The 20,843-nt window shown below is 51.9% G+C and overlaps 1 protein-coding gene across 4 annotated transcripts in view; it reads right to left on the bottom strand.

The window, feature by feature from the left end:
• Positions 1 to 20,843, bottom strand: part of OTOF (otoferlin) — a gene marked incomplete at both ends in the record, with an annotated part of 90,659 nt that overhangs the window by 51,633 nt on the left and 18,183 nt on the right. For all 4 annotated transcript variants that reach the window (XM_079720877.1, XM_079720876.1, XM_079720875.1 and 1 more), the window contains 3 exons: positions 832 to 1,010; positions 2,916 to 3,015; positions 10,558 to 10,646. In XM_079720877.1, the coding sequence (XP_079577003.1) occupies positions 832 to 1,010; positions 2,916 to 3,015; positions 10,558 to 10,646 (368 nt within the window). The remainder of the gene's footprint in view (positions 1 to 831; positions 1,011 to 2,915; positions 3,016 to 10,557; positions 10,647 to 20,843) is intronic.

Genomic DNA, 20,843 nt, shown 5'->3' with positions numbered 1-20,843 from the left:
ATTTTACTTGGAAAGGACAGGGTGGAAGGAGATGGGAGGGAGATGTTTCCAGTGGGAGGGGAGCCTACCCCCCTCTCCAAACCCACCCCCATCCTTCAGATGCACAGCTGACTTACCTGAGTTTTACACATTATTCCCAGTGACCTAAGAACCTGCAGACAGTGTTTTACCTAGAGTCTGTCTCTCTGGGCTCTGAGAGTAATACAGTTGCGTTTCCTTTTTTTTTTTTTTTGTAAAAATAGTGCATTTGGAATGAGTAGGCCTGGACACAGCATCCCGTCCTCTCTGTGTGACTGGACATTTGAAGGTGGGAATCCTGGACACCTAGGGTGTTGGGATGCGGTCTTCTCAACAGAATAGAGGCCAGGTCCCAACCAGGACCGTTGGCTTCACTCTGGCAGGAAGAAGCCTCCTTCTCTTGGGCCTTCACTGGGCCAGGGCGGAGGCCAGGCTGCCTGGGGCTGGTCTGGCACTGCTGGGTCTTGGGCCAGAGAGATCAGGGCCTCCTCCTGTCTGCTTTTCCCATCCTTTGAGGAGGCAGGAGGTCTAGCCTCTTCCTCCCATGTTAGAGTCCACCCTCCCAGAACTTTGCCTCCCTCAGGGTAGCGGAGGGGCCTGGCCCCTCAGCCTGATCGCAGACACCCTGCTGCCTCCCCAGTGAGTTCTGGAGTCGGGGCGCAGGGGATGCTGCAGAAACACTTGCCCTCCTCTTGTATGTCTCTCCAGCAACTCAGGTCTATACTCTGAGCCCAGGCCTAGAGGGGCCTTCCAGGGGAGCAGGCCCCAGGCATCCTCCCTGTGTCTTTGGGGGCAGGGGGCCCAGCCTGTTACCTCCGGAAGCTCTTCTCGCCCGGCGGCCGAGAACTGGAGCGGGAGCCAGGGAGCAGCCCATCTGTCTCCTGGCTGTCCTTCTCTTCCTCGTGAAGGGGCTCATCCCCCAGGAAGTCTTCGTCAGCCCAGGAGCCCACCATGCCTGTGGGCTGATACCGGACCTCCACGCACAGGCTGGTCTGGAGGGAGAGATGGGTGGTGAGTGGCTGGGACGGCAATAACAATCATAATCCCGTGTCCTCCGCTGCTCTGTGATTTTACAAGGTGCTCTCACACCCTTAACTTACTGGAGGAAGGCAAGCTGGGTACTATCCTCCCCCCCACTTTCCCGTTTTGCAGATGAGAAAAACAGAGGCTCAGAAAGACTGACAACTGAATGGGCTGTGGCTCCAGATCCTCCTGCACGTGGCTCTCCTCCTCCCTGGTGCCCGAGGTGGGGGACCCACGCCGGGCAGCTGAGCCTGGGCTGGGGGTGGGCCGAGTCCACTGGACACATAATCAAGAGCATCCTCCAGTGTCCCCATGGTGTAGGTCACTCTCTCGCCCTCAGAACCAGGGCTGCCTGCGGGGACCAGGGGTGGTCTGTCTGAAATCAGCTGACTTCCCCTCGCTCCTGATGCTCTCTCAGGATTTGATGACGTGAGCTGAGAATGTCCTTCGGGAGAGGAGCCCAGGCCCTGGACACCCTCAAAGGCGTGAGGTCAGCACTTCTTCCTGCTCACCTGACACCCACCCTCCTAATCTGGAGAGGATGGGAGCTCGAGGTCACCATGGGATTTTCTCTGTGTCCTTGGGCCACAGAGCAAGAAGTCTCCTCTTAGCTCTAGCTTCTCCCCAGTGCACAGGGAAGACTCAGCCTAGTCCCTTCCTCAGCCCGTGTGGGTGCTAGAAAATCTTCTAGACACGCTTTCCCTTCCTCCAGGTCAGGAGCTGGCTGGCTCCAGAGACCCCCACAGGCAGCCCACACTAGGCATGTGGTCCTCTGAATGCCCAGGCTTCGATTTCCCCAGGGAAGAAGTGTCTTGAGCCACCAGGGCACTGTGGGAGTTTCTGCCCCACCCTTGGCACTCCTCAGAGAGGGTTCCTTCCATTCTGGCTCTCTGTGGCTGCAGTCCTGCTTCTGAGGCTATTCTGCTGGCTACTACATAGGGTCATATGTGGGACCAGGGTTGGGGAACCATGGTACAGCCCCATTTTACATATGGATAAACTGAGGCCAGGAAATAATAGCTACTGATCTTACTTTATATATTTATTGAGCACTTACTATATGCCTAACTGGTCCAAGCACTTTCTGTGCATTCCCATTTAATCCTCAGAGCAGTCCTGTGAAGTCGATACTGTAATTTTTCTCACTTTGCAGATGGTATGCAGCCAGCCCACAGTTAGTGAGTGGCCTAATGAATGTTTGTACCCAAGGGCTGTGTTCCTCACCACTAGGCTCAACTGCCCAGTGGTGGGCATCAATGAGCTCATGGGGACAGATGCGTCAGAGCAGAGCCTGGGGTCTGGGCGTCCAGAATGGTTTATTTCCTTCCTCTGTTTGAACATGTATTAAGTGCCTACAGACTGTGCATCATTAGTACATGTGTGTTCCTGTTGGAAGTGCTGGCATGGAATGTGACAGATGAAATAGAAAGAAGGTCCCTGCCCTCACAGAAAGGCTAGTCTTAGACGTCAAGGCAGGCATGCAGAGTGAAGGTCATGGCCAGGAGTGGCCAGCAGGGCTCAGACTGGGTTTCAGACGACAAGAGACACATCTTTAGTGATTCCTGAGCTGGGTCCAGATGGAAGGTCCCCTAGGGAGAGAAGGGAGGGCATCCCCCCGTTGCCTTCTCTTGTACTCTTATGGCAGGAAGGATTGCAGTGTCCACCTTGGGGCCCTGTCACGCCCCAAGGGCTCTGGACATGGCTGCCAGGCTGAGGGGCTCCAGCAGAGTCTGACCTGAGTCTCCTCCTCCCACCTCACCTCCCCGCCCATAAGGAGTGTTCCTAAGGCCACGCTATGTGCAGGGGCAGGGAGGCCAGCAGGCCCCCAGGTGACCCGTAATAGGCAGGTCCAGGGACTCTCTGGGCGCCCTCACCTGGATGATCGCATTGTTGTCGTCGATCAGCATGTCAGTCACTTCCACGTGCTTCTCCTCCACCACCTTCTGCAGCACCATGCGGAAGGTCCCGATCAGCCTGTGAATGGCAGAGGGGGCGTGGTCTTCATGGTTTCACATGAAGAGGCCAGAATGAGGAGCAAGGCTGACATCCCGAGAGGCTGGGACTGGCTGGCAAGGGGACGAGGGGGCTGGCTCAGGCTCCAGGCTGGGGTTGGAGAAGGTGGCCCAGGAGCTGGGGCTGGCCAGGGTGGCATGTCCAGGAGGGTCTGTGGCCCCCAACAGCTGTGTGTGGTTGTACGTATGACAGCCATTTCCCTGGGAGAGCTTGAGGGCAGTGAGCACCTGGGGGGATGTTCACAGACGGGTCAGTGTGTCCTGGTGGAGCCTCGTGCTCCTTGGGTACAGGCGATTGGGGTTGCTGAGCCCCTGCGGAGCAGCTTCCAGATGCCCAGCATGGAGGCTGTGGGGAAGGACCAGAGGCTCCTGGATACACAGATAGCTCCTCCCCCTTCCACCTCCCTAATCACTACCAAGGTCTCTACCCCTCACCGGCACCACTGGCTCGTTCGTCCTCTGTTGAGTCGGTAGTGATGCCCACACACACCTGCATTCTGCAAGCTCCTTGGGGGCAAGAACCCATCTGACTGTGGGATCCCCATCCACCCAGCTGCCTAGAGGGGATCAGCAGGGCAGTGTTGTGATGAGCACAGACGTGGAGTTGGAGAGACGGGATCGGAAACCCAGCTCGGACACTTACTAGAGGGTTACCTGCTTCCCGGGCAGCTGACCTGGGCTCTCAGTCCCAGATTTCTCCTAAGATGAGCTAATAACCCCTGCTTCACAGAGCTGCTGTTTAGAGGACTAACAGAGATCCTCTGTGCCAAGTTCTTAGCAGAGCGCCTAGTACATAGTCAGCACTCCAGGAGCTGTCTGGTCGTTATCAAGGGGGTGACGTTATAGCGTGAGCCTTTCCAGGGAAGCAGCTGTTTCCTATTTCCAGACTCTATTTGGTATTTCTGGCTCACAGGAGATCTCAAAGTCTACTGGCTGAATTAATGAACGACAGTGGGGGCCCCATAAATGCTGACTGAGTTGACCTGCGTGCCATTGCATCCCGTGGTTTGAAGGTTATTGCTCTAGGAGAGAACAGGGTACTCAGAGCGATGTTCTCACACGGCGATTCCACATGGGGTAGATTCAAACATACACACCACTTCTGGTTGGAGGGACAAAAGCAGAGGGGGCCATTCACAGGGTGTGAGACAGGAGGGGACCTTGGGATCATCTGGTGCTGCCCTTGGTTTATAGGGGAGGAAGGTGAGGCTGAGAAAGCAGGAAGGGATGCAGTTAATTTAATGGCCACTCCGGATGAGGTGAGGTATCGGGTGGATTCTGACTTCACCAGACATGTCTGATGTCTGCATCCTCCTGAGGGCCATGGAGGGCAGACACTGTTTTAAAAAAGCCTTCCGTCTGTGTGAGGGGAGAAAGTGCTGGGAGCAGCCACAGTGAATGAATGCTTCTCTCCGGGGTTCAGAGCTCCATCCGTCAGCTCGCCCCATCCTCCCTATGGGTGAAACTGTTCATACCATTCCTCCACTCTAAAGCCTACCTTGGCTTCCAGGCTCTTCTCAGACTAGCCCCTTGGAAGCTGCCTCCCCCGCTGCATCCTGCCCTCTCCCCAGCTTGGGCTGAAGTGCCGGCCTGGGGTCAGGAGACCTAGAGCCGCTGCCCCTGGGTCTCAACTTTGTCTTTATAAAATGAGGGTGGTGGGCTCTTAGCTTCTGTCCTGTGAAGCCCTTCTAACAGTAGACTCTAGGCATGAACATGTATACTGGGTTCTTTGCAGCCTCATCTCTTTAGGGTCTAAATCTGTGGTTCTAAACTTCAGCATGAACAGAATCATGGGGAGGGCCTGCTAATACACAGATGACTGGGACCCACCCCCCCACCATTGTGCTGGCAACTGTTTAACAACTGGCTGGGGGAGGGGAAGGGCAGTCCTGACTTGCAGCTTTTGCTCATTTCCATGGTGTAAATACCCCCACCAAGGCCAATTTCAAGCTTGCAATGTGAAGTCACTGAGCACCGAGTTGGGAGAGGTGTGTACCATCTGCTCTTGGGAGCCGGCCCCGCCCCAGGGGGTCTGACTCAGCAGGCGAGGTGGGGCCCCAGAATGGGTATTTCTGACAAGTGTCCAGGTGATGTTGATGATTGTGCTTGGGGAGCACACTTTGAGAATCCCTGTTCTACCACTGCCCCTTGCTGACTGGAACTTCAGGCCCTTTTAGCTCCACTAGGGCCTGTTGAGCACCTGCTGAGCGCTGGGTGCGCAGGCACAACTTTCCCTAGAAGATACCCAGGGATCAGTAGAGATGCTGCAGTGTGACAAGACACCCCCAGGGGGCAGGATGGAGCTATTCCCCCACAAGTGCTCAGAGAAGGCTCTGGCACCTTCCAGGCTTAAACAAGTTCTCAGACCTTTAGACTTGCCAGGGACCTAAGAGGAAAGCTTGTCCAGCATTCCGTCAAGGAGAAGTCCCTTAGTAGAGCTGATTCACTTTGTTATAAAGCAGAAAGGAACACACCACTGTAAAGCAATTATACTGCAATAAAGATGTTAAATTTAAAAAAAAAAAAGGAGGAGTCCCTTAAACCTCCTCCCTGACACACACTCCCAGATCCTGCTAGACGCCCGGTGACGGGGACCTCACTACACCCTGGCTGCTCACCCATCCACCTCTGCTTCAATCACACAGTAAGCTGAGATCCGCTTTCTGGCAAATTCCCCCTCCTCATGCCCTGGTCCAAGCCCTGTTCACACACAGACTAAATGCCATCCCTAATGGGAGGCAGTGTAGACAGTAGAAAGAGCCTGGGCTCTGGGGTCAGACAGAGGTGGGTTTGCCCAGCAGGGTCTAAGAGGGTTTCTACCACCTGGCAGCTGTGTGACTTGGGCTGGTTCTCCAACCTCTCTGAGCCTTGCTTTTTTGCCACCTCCCCAAAGGTGATACCACTTGCTTCACTGGGTGGTGGTGAGTACACTCAAGTGAAAGTCCTCTAATACCGCCACACTCAGATGTCACATGTCACAGTGGGGCATGAGGTGGGGCGGTGTTTGCCGTCTGGAGGGCCCATACACACTGGTCTCCTGCACAGGGTGGGCTCTGGGGGCAGATGCGCAGTCTCACAGAGCCAGGGCAAGCCTGCGGCCCAGAAGATGGGGTTGGGATCCTGGGAGCTAGCAAGGCCAGAGGACTGAATTCACCATACCCACAGTGCGTGGCTTGTGGGGCTTTAACTCTTAATAGTTACCTGCTGCTTCCCCCAAACAAACATAAAAAATAGTGTCCTTTGAAATGGACAACGGATGTGATCTCAGTCTTATGTTAAAGATAAAGAAAAACATCCATCACCAGAGGAATGGATAAAGAAGATGTGGTACAGGGCTTCCCTGGTGACGCAGTGGTTGAGAGTCCGCCTGCCGATGCAGGGGACACGGGTTCATGCTCCGGTCTAGGAAGATCCCACGTGCCACAGAGCGGCTGGGCCCGTGAGCCATGGCCGCTGAGCCTGCGTGTCCGGAGCCTGTGCTCCACGACGGGAGAGGCCACAACAGTGAGAGGCCCGCATACAGCAAAAAAAAAAAAAAAAAAAAAAAGTATATAATGAATAAGAACCTACTGTATGGCACAGGGAACTCTACTCAGTACTCTGTAGTGGCCTATGTGGGAAAAGAATCTAAGAAAAAAAAAAAGAGTGGCTATATGTATACATATAAAACTGACTCACTTTGCTGTACACCTGAAACTAACACAACATTGTAAATCAATTGTACTCCAATAAAAACTTTAAAAAAATAAAGGAAAACATTTTAAATAAAACTTTACCCTTTTTGCACATCTGTAACGTACCGTCTAAGCAAAACCAGGGTGCTTGCTATGAAAACACAACTTCAAAACAAGTGCCCGCATGCTGCTTCCAACAGAGCGTTGCCTCTCAACCCCCTTCCACAGATGTTCTCTGGGGAAGGAGCTGGTGCAGGAAGGGAGCCTTGGGTCTGGCCTGCCTGGTGACCCCGGAGACCACCTCCTGCCCCGAGCCCAGCTGCCCTTTGTCCAGTCTGGCTGGAAGCTCAGCAGCCTCTGTCTATTGCCTCTGCCCCTCCCGGTGGGTCAGCGTGGAGGAGCTGCCTGGGAGGTGGGCCCTCCGGATGGCAACCCCCGACTCTGGAGGCTGGGCTGGCCCCCACGGAGCGGCTGGGCAGGCTGAGCAGGCTGAGCAGGGGCAGGATTCTCTGGTAGTTAGCCAGCAGTGAGGGGGGCCCACAGACTGACCACAGTAGAGCTGCAACCAGGCACCAGGGTCTGTCAATAATTCATTGCTTTCCCCTGGGAGCTGGTGTCAAGTGCCTGAGGCCTCACCAGGCCTCCACTGCTCTCCTGGCTCCTGAATTATTCAGGAGCCCCAGGAGACTGGTGCCTGGGTCAGACCAGCCCCCCTCCAGGGTCCTGGACAGGCAGAGGGGGTGGCACAAGATCCTCTGGACCCAACATCACATCCTCACAGGGAAGCCCAAGGCTCTTGAAAAAGGATCTCATTCAATGTGGGCAGAGCAGACCTGGGGTCTCCTGGCCTGGGTGAGGGGTCAGTTTCTATGCTGCCCTCTGCTTCTAGAATAAGTCCCCTTCTCTGTGGTGGGTGGTGGTGGGATCAGGCCCACAGGTTCTAAATCTCACGCCAGCCTCCTTTACCTCAGTTTCCCCAAATGTACCAGTCATGTGGCTGGCTTCCTGGGGAGCCCTGAGCTCTTCAGAGAAGAAGGGCCACTCGAATTCCTGTGCCCAGATCCTCCTACCCTGTACGCCCTCTCCTCCTGACATTACTCATTCACTCATTCCACAAAGTAAGGGGGGCCTGCTGGGTGCCGGCCACTGTCCCGAGCAGCGGGTGTGGCTTTGCTGGTTGCCGTGCCCGGTGCAACCCCCAGAGGCTCCCCAGAGGCTCAGCTGCCCCGTCAGAAGGAGCCTGGTGACTGAGCTGGGCCATGGTGGGGACAGAGGGCAAGCACTAGGTGGCCCTTTCCTTTGGCTCTGGGAGATAGAGCCCAGACTCCAGGGTGGGAGACTGAGGCCCACCTGACTCCAAGCACCTGCCCTCCCTTTCCGACCCCCCGAGCTGGCCTGTGTCAGGTGGGCCCTGCATTGTCCACGAGACCACCAGTCCTCCCCACCCCAGCTCTGCAGCCAACAGTGCCCTGGACCTTCTCCAGGCTTCCAAGGAAACAGCAGGACCCACTTCCACCAGGTCCAGGCCTCCCCTTGTGGGGTTTCCTGCCTTTTCCTGGGTGGGGGCAGGGAGGGCCGGGAGAGAGAAAGAAGGAGAATCAGAGCAGGGACACCCCACTTCTGTCTCCGTCTTGCTGGCGTTTTAGGACAACTCATCGAAGCCCTATATTCCAGCATACTCACTGTTACAGTAGTTGATTTCCTAAACAATTTACCAGATACTTCTGATTAGTCTATAGCAAGAGTTTTGATGTTTTCAAGCATTTTAGGGATTGGTCCAGCAGCTTTCATTTAAATGATTTAGCAAATTCATCTAAATGATTTAGCGATCTCTTCCACATCCTTGGTTTCCACCATCACTGTTCACATAGCCCGGTCTCTGGGAGTTTGAGGATTAGGAAGGGGAGGGAGGAGACCAGCATCCTAGCCCCGCCCTCCTGCTGTCTACCCCTGTGGCCTCAGCAGCCTCTCCGAGGCTCACTTTCCCCATCTGCACAACGAGGGTTGCCCTGGCTGAGCTCCAAGGCTCCCCGGTGCTCTGCTGTCTACCGTGGGTCCTGTTGGGACGCCTGGAGCTCCTCCCAGCCCTCAGCTTCCGATTCTGCTTCTTCCTCCACGTCCACCTTGCTGTGCATGTTCCTGTTTCTCCTGTTCTCACAGGTTACCCGGTCTCTCATCCCAGGGAAGAAGGTCCTGCTTCATCTTGGGGGCCCCTGGTGGGGTGTCTCACCAACCTTTCTTGTGGGTGCCAGAGGCAGCTGCCTGAATGATGGGATGCCCTGATAGGCCTCCCTGCCGGTGGGTCTGGAATGCCTACATCCCATACCCAGCTGAGATCTCTCTGGCTCCCAATAAAAATCACAGAATCCTTGGAGGTCACGTGGTTTGGCCCTTCCTGACTCAGAAATCCCCTCTACGGCATCATGGTCCACACTCTGCTAACCCTCTCCCCGTGACAGCTCATTGGCTGGAGAGCTCTGGCCAGCTTTCATCTGTCTGCTGTCCACCAGCAATGCAGCCCTGCCCTGATCCTGCTTCTAGGCATACATCTTTCCTCTTTCACATGGCAGAAAACCTTCTTAGGGGACAGACATGGTGCCCTAACCCCTCATCTTAGTATCTCTAATGACTAGCACAGTGTCTGCCTGGTATACAGTGTTTCTCAGTGAATGTTTGATGAGTGACTGAAAGGATGGACCAAGGCTGGATGGATGGATGAACATGTCTTCTGTGATTTTCTCCTCTAGGCTCTCATCCCCTTGTCATGAGGCAAGATTTAAAGTCCCTTCCCCCTGGCAACCACGAGGCAGTGCCTACTTGTCTTCTCTCCAAGCAGCATGAGGTCAGTGGAACCCTCGGCCCTCACCTCTCCTGCTCTGCTGGCTCTCCTACTAACATGACCTAGGGTTAGGTCAGCTTTTCATTCCTTTGAGGTCTTCTCCCACTGTTGAGTCATACTGAGCGCTCAGTGAATAAAACCCCCACGCCATTTCAGACGTGTCATGGTTCAGCCATGACCCCCTCTAGCTTGTATAAGAAAAGTGGCTTTCGAATCCAAGACAGGAACTTACATGTACTATATTTAGCCACCATTCCAGACTGTTCAAATGATTCTGAATTTTGCTTGTCACCCAGAGAGAAGGATGGGAACTACTTTTGCTGAAGCCCTGGTAGTGATAGGTGGTAGATGGGCTCCATTGCAGAATGTAAGCTCCATGAAGGTGGGCGCCTCGCCATCACAGTAGCCACTTAGTAAACATGGGGATTGAATGAATGAATGAACATCTATCTCATTTAATTCTCACAGCTTCCCTTTGAGGTAAGTACTTATCCTCTTTACACATGCAAACATTGAACTCAGAGAGGTCATGCAACCTGCCCAGGGTCACACAGTAGATGACTGAGCTGGGATCTGAGAGCAGGCTCTCCTGACTCCTAAACCACTGAACCAGACTGCCTCGGAGCTTCCAGTCCTCCACAGGTGTGACAAGTTCACTCTCAAGGCTACAGATAGATGGTCTGTTGGAGGGTATTATCACCTCCTCTGATGGGTAACTGTTGCCCAGCATGGTGTAAGGGGGAAAACTTGAGGAAGGGGACAGGAAGCTGTGCTGGGACTGGGGACAGAGAGAGTGAACTTGGCCAACAAGGATCGGGAGGGCTGGGAGACTCTGAGGACATGAAGGAGCGGGGGTTTGTGGTGGGGTGGGGGCGGGTCTTTGAAGGTCAATCCAGGCCCCTTTTAAACTCAAAGGAGGGGGCGGCCCAAGGAGCAGGGCAGGCGCCCCGCCCCGTGGAGCCCCGCCTCTCATGCCCCGCCCCTCACTTACTTGTTGCTGAAGACTTTGCTGTAGTTGAAGATCTGAATCTCGAGCATCTCATTGCTGTCGATGCCGCTGGCCACCTGCCACCGGAAGGTCTGGGGAGAGAGGAACAGCTGTGGCCTTGGGTGGAAATGACAGGGAGGGGTGTGGGGAGTGGGAGGGGGACCCCTGGTAAGATAGCCCCTCACACCAGCCCAGTGTTTCACAGGAATTGGAAGACCAGATGGAAACTGGGGGCCGGGGTGGAGCAATAAACCCTTCTGGACTTGACTTTGAATAACTGAAAATAACCAGAAAGCTCTGGGGTCTGCTCAAGATGCCGCTGAGAGATGCTAAACAAGGGGGATTTGACAGAGCAGGAAGAAGGCAGTGACTTTTTAAGCTTCATTTATATAGCCCACCACATTCAGAATGCACAAGAGGCTAGTAATAAATAATAACAATAGTAATAGTAATAATAGCTGCCAGTTGTGGGTCTGAACTTTTCATCATGTGGGTCTGAATGCTTTAGATGCATCAATTCGTTTAGCTTTAGATGCATTAATTCATTTAGTCTTTACAACCACCCAAGAGGCTGGTAACGTGGTCTCCGTTCTAGAGACAGAGGAACTAGCGTTCAGGGAAGTAACAGGACGCTGTTTTTAGTGGCCCAGCAGGTGCTGGGCAGGCTTCTGAGGGCCCACCCGGCAAGCGTGCTGCTTCAGAGCAATTCTTCATTCTCCAGTGAGGACTTGGGGGCTGGGGGAGCACCGAGCCAGCCTGGCAGATCACGGCCGAGTGTGGGCAGGGCCTGTCATGGCCTTCAAGTCCCCTCTCTCTGGGGCTGGCCAAGGCCCAGGGAGGACCCTGACACCTCCACGGTCAGCTGGAGCAGGCAGGTGAGGGAGGAAGAAACAGAGGAGGGAGGGGGGCCTGGGGTGGGGAGGGAGAGGGCTTTGAGAGGGGTGTGGGGGGAGGACTTTGGAGGCCTTGGACACAGAAGGCAGAAGGGGGGGAGGGGAGCCTGGAGGCAGCCTGGCCGCCCACAGGCCCCATTAAGCTTCTCTGTTCCTGCCACCCGGAGGTCTCCAGCTCAGCAAGGGTATGGTTTTCTTAATGAAGTTGCCATTATCGGGCGGGAGGGAAATAAACTAGCGTGCGAAGGGCGAACTCATTAGCCACCATGCAGAGGGAGGAGGGTCTGGGGGCGGGCACCAAGATTTTGGTTTTCTTTTTTTTTTTTTTTTTGCGGTACGCGGGCCTCTCACTGTTGTGGCCTCTCCCATTACGGAGCACAGGCTCCGGACGTGCAGGCCCAGCGGCCATGGCTCACGGGCCCAGCCGCCCCGCGGCATGTGGGATCTTCCCGGACCGGGGCACGAACCCGTGTCCCCTGCATCGGCAGGCGGACTCTCAACCACTGCGCCACCAGGGAAGCCCATGATTTTGGTTTTCTTAGAACCAAGGGGAAAGGGGTGTTTGAGCCACCTGAGGGTCTGGGCGTGGGATTTTGGCACTTGAAGGAGGAAAGGAGTAGGAGAAAAAGGAGCTGTGGAAATGGCCCAGTTAGAGGAGGGTGCTGTTGAAGAGTGACATAATTAGGTGAACACAAAGGCACCGGGAAACATGAAGTCCTTTCGAGGAAAAGGGGCCCCGAGAGGGAAGCGGCTTGGGGTCTCTTCTTGCCCATTGCCAGGTCCTGACTTGCCCAGTGGTCGGGGTGCAGTTTACTGGGTCACCAGGGCCGACAGGCTAAGAAGGCCACCGTCGTGGACCAGTCTGCTGAGCAGAGAGGAGGGGAGTCAGCAAGGGCTGGGAGGGGCACCTGGGGGGGCCTGACTGGGGGTGAGACTCCGGAGGAAGCCCACCCGGGGGCGCCCTTTCAGAAAGTTTTCAGCTGAGGGAGCACATTTAGCATTTCCAGGAAGAAGCCTCAGTCGAGCCCAGCCAACCCACAGAAGCATGAGAAACACGAAAATGTTGATAATTTGTCAGTGAGCTTTGGGGTGGTTTGTTACGCAGCCCTAGATGACTGTGACAGTCCCCTGTGCTATCTGTGCCTCTCTCTAGGAGTCAGCCGCATGTCAGGGAGGCCTGTCATCAGTGGCAGAGCTGGCTCCCTGCCCGGCCCTTGCCTCTCCACATACGAGGCCCCTCCCTTCCCGCCGTCCCCCGAACTCCTGGGATAGCTTGCCTGTCCCACTCAGCAGTTCGGAGCCTGAGCAGAGCCAACAGGCCCAGTCTTGTCTCGTTTACTGGGGTCACCCTGCACCCAGCGCGGGGCCTGCCACGTTGTAGGCATTCAGCAAATCGGCCTCAAATGGTTGCCTCGACTGCAGTGCTGCTCCTTGCTGGCCTGAGGGCGAGGCTGAGCTAATTCCCCTCTCCACACCTCCTCCTCCTCCTCTGGAAAGCGAGCGTGACGTTACAGTACTGCTTCTTGGGGTTATCGCGAGGCTGGTGAAGCACTAGCGCAGAACCCGGCGCAAGTAAGGGCCTGATCAACATGGCGCTTTATTACAGTGAATTCTACTGCGTTGCTGTTATTTCCAGGAGCCGGGGCAAGGTCTGGCCTCCTTGGGGATGGACACTGCAGGGATTGCAAGGGGCTGCTGGGGACAGAGAGGCTCTCTCCAGCCTGAGGCAGCACCAGCATGATTCTCTTCCTGCAGCCACAGCAGCTGAGGGTTGTGTCTTCTGCCTCTGGAGATGCCCTGAAATCAGTGGTCTAGCGATCAGGCCAAGGGAGCCCGCACATCACCTAGGATCCACCCCGTGTCAGCCTCCAAACATGTCAGGGGACTCAGGTAGTAGCTGAGCCAAAGATAGCTACTCAAGTTGTCATGAGCCAGCAAGCCCCACGCAGGAGCACACGTTTGCTGAGCGCCTCCTGTGTTTGCTGGGCACTTCCTGTGTGCCGGGCTCTGCATGGGGAGGCAGGGGTGTGTCTCAGGAGCTACTCTCTGGGTAGTTCTGAAGACAGACACAGACCTGAAATTGCAGCTTGGGATAGGAACATTGACAGAGTAAGGTGGCAAGCATTAGGGGCAGAGGGAGGGAAGAGGACCTCTGTCTGAAGGGGGGTCTCAGGAGCACCGGGAGTGTGGAGCTGTGACCCAGTTCACCAGCTCTAAGCTTCGCCGTGACCTGGCAGGTGCTGGCCAGGGTGGCGGTGTTCTGCATCCTATCAGCCCCAGCTATCTAAGACTCCACGGAAAGGTTTCCCTGATGCAGGCTGGAGAATGACCTGGGTTATCCTGGGCTTCATCAACTGGGTTTGAAACCATCCTAAATCAGCAAGGCAATGTCCTTAAAGAGACAGCCCTCATGCAGCTCAATAGCAAAAAAACAAACAACCCAATCCAAAAATGGGCAGAAGACTTAAATAGGCATTTCTCCAAAGAAGATATACAGACTGCCAACAAACACATGAAAGAATGCTCAACATCATTAATCATTAGAGAAATGCAAATCAGAACTACAATGAGATATCATCTCACACCAGTCAGAATGGCCATCATCAAGAAATCTAGAAACAATAAATGCTGGAGAGGGTGTGGAGAAAAGGGAACACTCTTGCACTGCTGGTGGGAATGTGAATTGGTACAGCCACTATGGAGAACAGTATGGAGGTTCCTTAAAAAACTAAAAATAGAACTACCATATGACCCAGCAATCCCACTACTGGGCATATACCCTGAGAAAACCATAATTCAAAAAGAGGCATGTACCAAAATGTTCATTGCAGCTCTATTCACAATAGCCCGGAGCTGGAAACAACCTAAGTGTCCATCATCGGATGAATGGATAAAGAAGATGTGGCACATATATACAATGGAATATTACTCAGCCATAAAAAGAAACGAAACTGAGCTATTTGTAATGAGGTGGATAGACCTAGAGTCTGTCATACAGAGTGAAGTAAGTCAGAAAGAGAAAGACAAATACCATATGCTAACACATATATATGGAATTAAAAAAAAAAATGTCATGAAGAACCTAGGGGTAAAACGGGAATAAAGACACAGACCTACTTGAGAATGGACTTGAGGATATGGGGAGGGGGAAGGGTAAGCTGTGACAAAGCGAAAGAGAGGCATGGACATATATACACTACCAAACGTAAGGTAGATAGATAGTGGGAAGCAGCCACAGAGCACAGGGAGATGAGCTCGGTGCTTTGTGACCGCCTGGAGGGGTGGGATGGGGAGGGTGGGAGGGAGGGAGATGCATGAGGGAAGGGATGTGGGAACAGATGGATATGTATGACTGATTCACTTTGTTATAAAGCAGAAACTAATAAAAAAAAATTTCCAATGGCAAAAAAAAAAAAAAAGAGACAGCCCTCTAAATATGGGGGGGGGATATTTTAGGATATTTAGTGTTGCAAAGCTTTAGGGTGCAATGGAAAGAGACTGTCTTGGGAAGTTAAAGACCCAAGACTCAAACTGGGTTTTTTCCTTTGTTCATTCTTTCACTCAGCAATATTTCCCTGAGCCCTGTGCTGGGTGCCAGGCCATTCATGAACCAGACAGGTAAGTTCCTGACCCATGTTGTTCACAGCCCATGTCTTGCAGGTACAAGTGAAGTGGGAAGATGAGCTCTGACCCTCCACCGCCCAGGCTGATGACCTCTCCCTCCTCTGGGCTCAGAAGGCCCATAGTCCATCTTTCCTGTTCTGGATCCATCTCCCCTCTGGACTGAGCCCCTTGAGGGCAGGACTGAGCCTTGTCCGCTTTGCAAGTGGCCATAGGCTCTGGAATTAGACTAGGGTTCAAACCCTGATGCACTACTCATTGCCTGGGGTGTTGCCCACCCAGTGCGTTGCAGTGAGTTATGAGGCTTGCGTAAGCTCTCAGCCCGTCCTGCTGTGTACCAAGCACTCAGTACCTCGCAGCTGCTCTTATTCCTACAATTGTTATTGTTATTCTGGCCTCTGCTGGGAGGTCTGGTCCACAAGAGCCTGGTTAAGGCCAAACCAAGCTGGCTTGGAGTAGGCTGGGTGTGGCCATGCCCCCACCCCCCCACCAGGGGCCTCTGCTGGCTTCTGGCCTGGCACGAAGACTGTCTCTCTCCGTCTCTCTCTCTCTGTCGTTAGCTTCTCCATAGTTGTAGGTTAAATGCAGGATCTCAGGTTCCAGCCTCTGGGAAAGGAGACACCAGGTCCAGGCTCTGTTTCCACCATTGTTGTTCAGAGCACTGTCTTTCTGCCATGTCCACCCCCCACCGCCTCAGGTTCCTCCGCTGTGCCTGCCGCGGCCCCTCCCATCCTTGTCTGAGTAGAGGAGGGAGAGACATTTGTTTTCATGTCTTTTATTTCATTTTCAGCCATGCGACATTTCTGTGAGGCAGACAGAGCAAGGAGTCTGACCCCATTTTTCAGAAGGGGAATCTGAGGCCTGGAGAGGTTGAGTGGCCAACCCAAGGGCACAGATTTCATTAACACCTCAATGGGGACTGTAGCCCAGGTCTCGTGACTCCCAGGCCAATGTGCTTTGTACCTCACTGAGCTGGTTCCCAAAGGCCCTGGGCACAGTAAGGGTGAGAAAAGAGACTTGCTGGGAAGCTAGGAGACCTCCGGAGGTTTTGTAAAGGGCAGCTGAGGTTTCTTTTCCAAGCTTATTCTGGAACCACTGACAGGCTGGTTCTTTCAGGAGCCAGCTGGGAAAGTTTAGGACTTGTCCACCCGAGGCTGGGGAGACAGGTATAAGTATGGGTGCATTTCCAGGCTGTCCTTGGAGAGTTCCCTGGGCCCTTCCTGAGCAGGAGGTGGGACCGTTGCCTCCACTGCTTTGTGGGGTGTACCCTGCTGACCAGTGGCAGCCAGGCTGCAAGCTGCTTCTGAGAAGGAGAAATGGAGACAGGGGTGTGGAGAGACCCCAGCAAAGCCTTGCAGGAGTGGCGGGGGTCAGGCCAAGCAGCTTTCTACTGCTGCATCCAGAGGGGCCTTAGTATCTAAGGACCCTGGCTTTGCCACTTACAGCTGTCACCTTGGGAAAGATACGTAGTCTCTGAGCCCGAGTTTCATCACTGTAGTTGCTGTGGAGACTGGATGGAAGAGGCCTTGCTCAGGATGCAGCATGGTGCTGCGGTGGGAAACTGCTGCCATGATCTTCCCACAGGGCCGCCCAGAGGGCAAGTGACGGGCAAGTCCGTGTCCCGTGGGAGGGCCTGAGCACTGCAGGTCACTTAGCATCCTTGCCCCATTCCACCAAGTGCCCGTGTGTGTATAAATTTCCCCGGGTGGGAGCTACCTCTCCCCGCCTCACGGCTGCTCTCTGATCCTGGCATGTGCTTTTGCCCATAACTCCCTGGCCTCCACCCCTTCCTGGACTCTCTGCACAGACCCGGAGGATCCCTGTGCCCAAGTTCCTGCAGGGATCCTTGTGTACTGTTGCACCTGCCTCTCCCTCTGGGGCATCTCTACCTGGGCCTGGCACACATCAGGTGCTCAGAACGTGGTCCCGTGCTCGGGGCGGCAGGACTGACTCTCCCCCTGCCCCGTGCTGGGCGGCCCTGGGAAGAGGAAGGACACGGTGATTAACTTGGAATGTCATGTATACCCATGGCTCAGGTGTCCCAGGGTGCAGTTAATGGAAAAGAGTGACAGTGCCTTTATAAGGGGCATCAGGTTGCTCACGGGCTGGAGGTCTGGGTGGACATGTCCCCTGGGATACTTGGTGAGAAGGAGGGAGTCGATGCTGTGCCTGGCTGATTGGGGGCAGACGCCCAGGGAGGCAGGGCTGAGCGATTGAGCCAGGAGGCCTGCATCCTCACCCAGGCAGGCCCTCCAGCTCGGGGCCCTGACTGAGGAGGTGGTGCGGAGGGGATGGAACAGGCAGGTTGTGCGGTGGGGCTCATCTGAGGCTGAGACACCAGGCTTAGTACTGGCAGTGTTTCCATTGTCACGACAATCTCTCATTGTGTTCACGGTTTTACAAAGAGACTTCATACCCATCGTCTGCCCCATTTGACAAGTGTGGTAGCTGAGGCTTAGAAACTGAGACTGAAAGTCATACAGCCAGGAGGCAGAGAAGGCAACAACAGAACTCTCACCGGGGAGGGTACAGCTTGGGGGCTGTGATGCTCAGTGGTGGCCTGAGCCCAGGTGAGAAGGTGGCCTGAGCCCAGGTGAGAAGGTGGCCTGAGCCCAGGTGAGAAGGTTGAGGCCTTGCTCCCCTGTGCCTACAGCTCTGGTCCTACGGACACAGCTGTACCGTGTGGGATGGGCCCAGAATGAGGAGGAGACAGCAGTTCTCAGTGGCTCCTGGAGGCTGGTCAGCTAAATGCTAGCCTCAAAGGGAACAGGCTGTCATGAGGCTCTTTCCAGCCCAGACAGAGCCAGATGTGAGGGGCAAGGCTCAGGAAAGCTGGGGTAAGCTCTTCTGGTGTAGAGCTGTGGCTTTGTGCCAAGATGGTGACTTAGGACTCTGCTACCTCTCACCCCAAAGTCAACCCCGTAGGAACTACAGAAGCAAGAGGGGAATATAGATTCTAGGAAGTAACGAACAAACATGCAAGCAGGTATGAGAAACCCAGGGGGACCAAAGGCTGTGTGAACTGACATGAGTTGGGGAGTATGGCGGCTGCTTAGCTTGTGGGGGAGGGGTGAGTGGGAGCAGCAGTGGGAGAACAGGTTGGAGGAAATCTTTGCAAGTTCTGCTCTCATCACTCCCTGGCACCACCTTGGGGCAACGGTTGCCTGCTCCTTTACTGATAAAACTGTGACAAAAACCCTACTGGGATGAGGTTTAATAAAAATAGATGCTGATAAACCAGCTGCCTCACACTTTCTCTCATTGAACCCCCAGAGCTAGTTTGTTAAAAATCTCGACTGCTTTCTGTCAACCATGTCTCACCTTTAAGGCTTCGAGATGAGACCCTGACTCTGTTTCTGTGGTGACTGGGCCCCCCTGGTGTTCACGCCCACCCTTCAGCCCCTAGAGGCTGACACAGTAGCCTTTGATGGTTGCTCAGTACTCATTACCAGACAGAGTAGCTGATACCAGGGGAGCTCAAACAGGGCAAAGTAAAGAGACTGGGAGAGTATCTCTCCTATAAAAAAAAAAAAGACAACAGACTGAACTGTATACACCAACTGGAACAGGATCATTAGAATGAATGGACCATAAAACTATGTATCAGCAATATAAAACAAATTCAAGGCATCATAAGAAAAAAGAACAAATTAGTAAATTGGAAGATCAAGTTGAAGAACTCCCTCAGAAGACAGCAGCAAAGGATTAATCAACAAAAACCAGAAAAGCTAAGAAATGGCAGCTGGAAGTAGTACTGACATCTGATCATAGGAGTTGCAGAGGCAAGAACAATATAAAAGTGAATGTTTGAAAAAAATGATGGAGATAGAATTTTCTATAATAAATGAAAATGAAAGGCCTTAGATTTGAAAGAGCTCACAACATAGTGCAAAAAAGCAAAGATCAGGAAACCCACAATTAGACACATTATAATAAAATTTAAGAATATCAAAGATAAAGGACTTATATTTGAAGTTGTGAAGGAAAGAATTTCGAGCTTAGAATTTTATAACTGATGAAACTCTCATTCAAATTTGAAGAAACAAGAAACACATTCTCAGATTTACAAAGCTTTAGAAGGATTGCTACGTAAAAATTCAAATGAAAAATACTTTTGGAGGAGGTACTCAAATAAGAAGAAAAACAATTCCAAGAGATGCTTCAAGAGATATGAGAAATAAAGGTGATTAAGTATCTTGGAAAAGACTATTGTTGTCTTTATAAAGAAAAAAGAAGGCTAGGACAAATAAAGGAAAAAGAGAACACACCTTCATAAGAACCTAGAATTAAAAGTCTAATCTAGTCAATATCAGCATTAGGATGTGGGCTGAGGTGGGGAAATCAAAGAGGCACAAGAGAGTATTAAGGTACTTGTCACGTTAGGAGAAATTATAATTACTTATTTATTTGAGTTCTCAATAGGAGAACATAAACATAAGTATGGAAGGCTGACTACCTACCTTGAAAACAAAAACAGAATACATAGCTTTTCAACTAACAAAAGAAACTCAATCTATCCAACTGAAAGCTGGAAAATAGGAAAAAAAAAAGAAAGAAGCAGAAAATACAGTAAATGGAAAATATAAAATAAGATGGTGGTAGAAATAAGTCTTATAATAATAGCAATTACTGTAGAGGTAAATGGGTAAAACTAATCAATTAAAACAGAGAGACTCTCACATTGGGTAAGAAAACAAGACCTAATAATCCATGCCCTAAGAAGACACACTTGATTTTAAAAACGGAATTATTGAAGATAAGAACATGAAAAAAGACATACCAAGAAATTAAAAGGATCGAAACAGATATACCAGGCAAACGAACCAAAATTGGCTGAGATAGCAATCTTAATATCTGACAAAATGGAAATTAATGCAAAAAACAACATAAGAGACAAAGAAGGATATTAAGTGCCGGTTGAGGGGAAAATAAGCAAGATGATATAGCCATAATGGACATAAAGGCAACTAGTAACAGTTTCAAAACACATCAAGCAACAACTGACAGAACTGCAGGGAGAAATATATAAATCAACAATTGTAGCAGTAGATTTTATTTATTACAGTCATTATTGAAACTGATAGATCAAGCAGAGAAAAATAAACAGAACATTTGAAGAATTAAATAATATAAATAATAAGCTTGAGCTTATATAATATCAAGCTTATATTGAGCTACAGATAGAACCCCACACTAAACAAATTCCTTTTAAGCAGAGGGAGCATTTATGACCATGAATTAGGCCATAAGAGAAGTCTCAGTAAATTCCAAAGGATCAATACCATACAGACTCTGTTCTTTGATCATAATGCAATAAAACTAGAAATGAATAAAATAAGGAGCTATAATTTCATACATGTATTTATTTGGAAACTAAATAACATATTATTGTATAACTCTTGGGTTTAAAAGAAAATCGTAAAGGAACGTAAGAAAAGTTTAAACCTGAATAATAGTGAAAACATTATATATAAACATTTGTAGGATACAGTTAAGACTGCACATAGAGCAAAATTTACAGCTTCAAATACATTTATTAAGAAACAAGAAAAGTTAAAAATAATAGGCTTAGCACTCAAGAAGTTAGGAAAAGAGCCATAGAGTAGAATAAAATAAACAGACAGAATGCAAATAATTAAGAAGAGGGCAGAAATCAATGAAATGGAGAGCCACAATAGGGGAGATTAATGAAGCCAAAAGCTGGTTCTTTACAAAGACCAATAAGATAAACAAATCTTTAGCAAGACTGACCAAGAAAAACAGAGAGAAGATACA

The sequence above is a fragment of the Hyperoodon ampullatus genome (assembly GCF_949752795.1).
Source record: "Hyperoodon ampullatus genome assembly, chromosome: 15".
Taxonomy (NCBI): domain Eukaryota; kingdom Metazoa; phylum Chordata; class Mammalia; order Artiodactyla; family Ziphiidae; genus Hyperoodon; species Hyperoodon ampullatus.
Note: the sequence above shows the minus strand (reverse complement) of the source record. Positions and strands in the feature narration are given on the sequence as shown.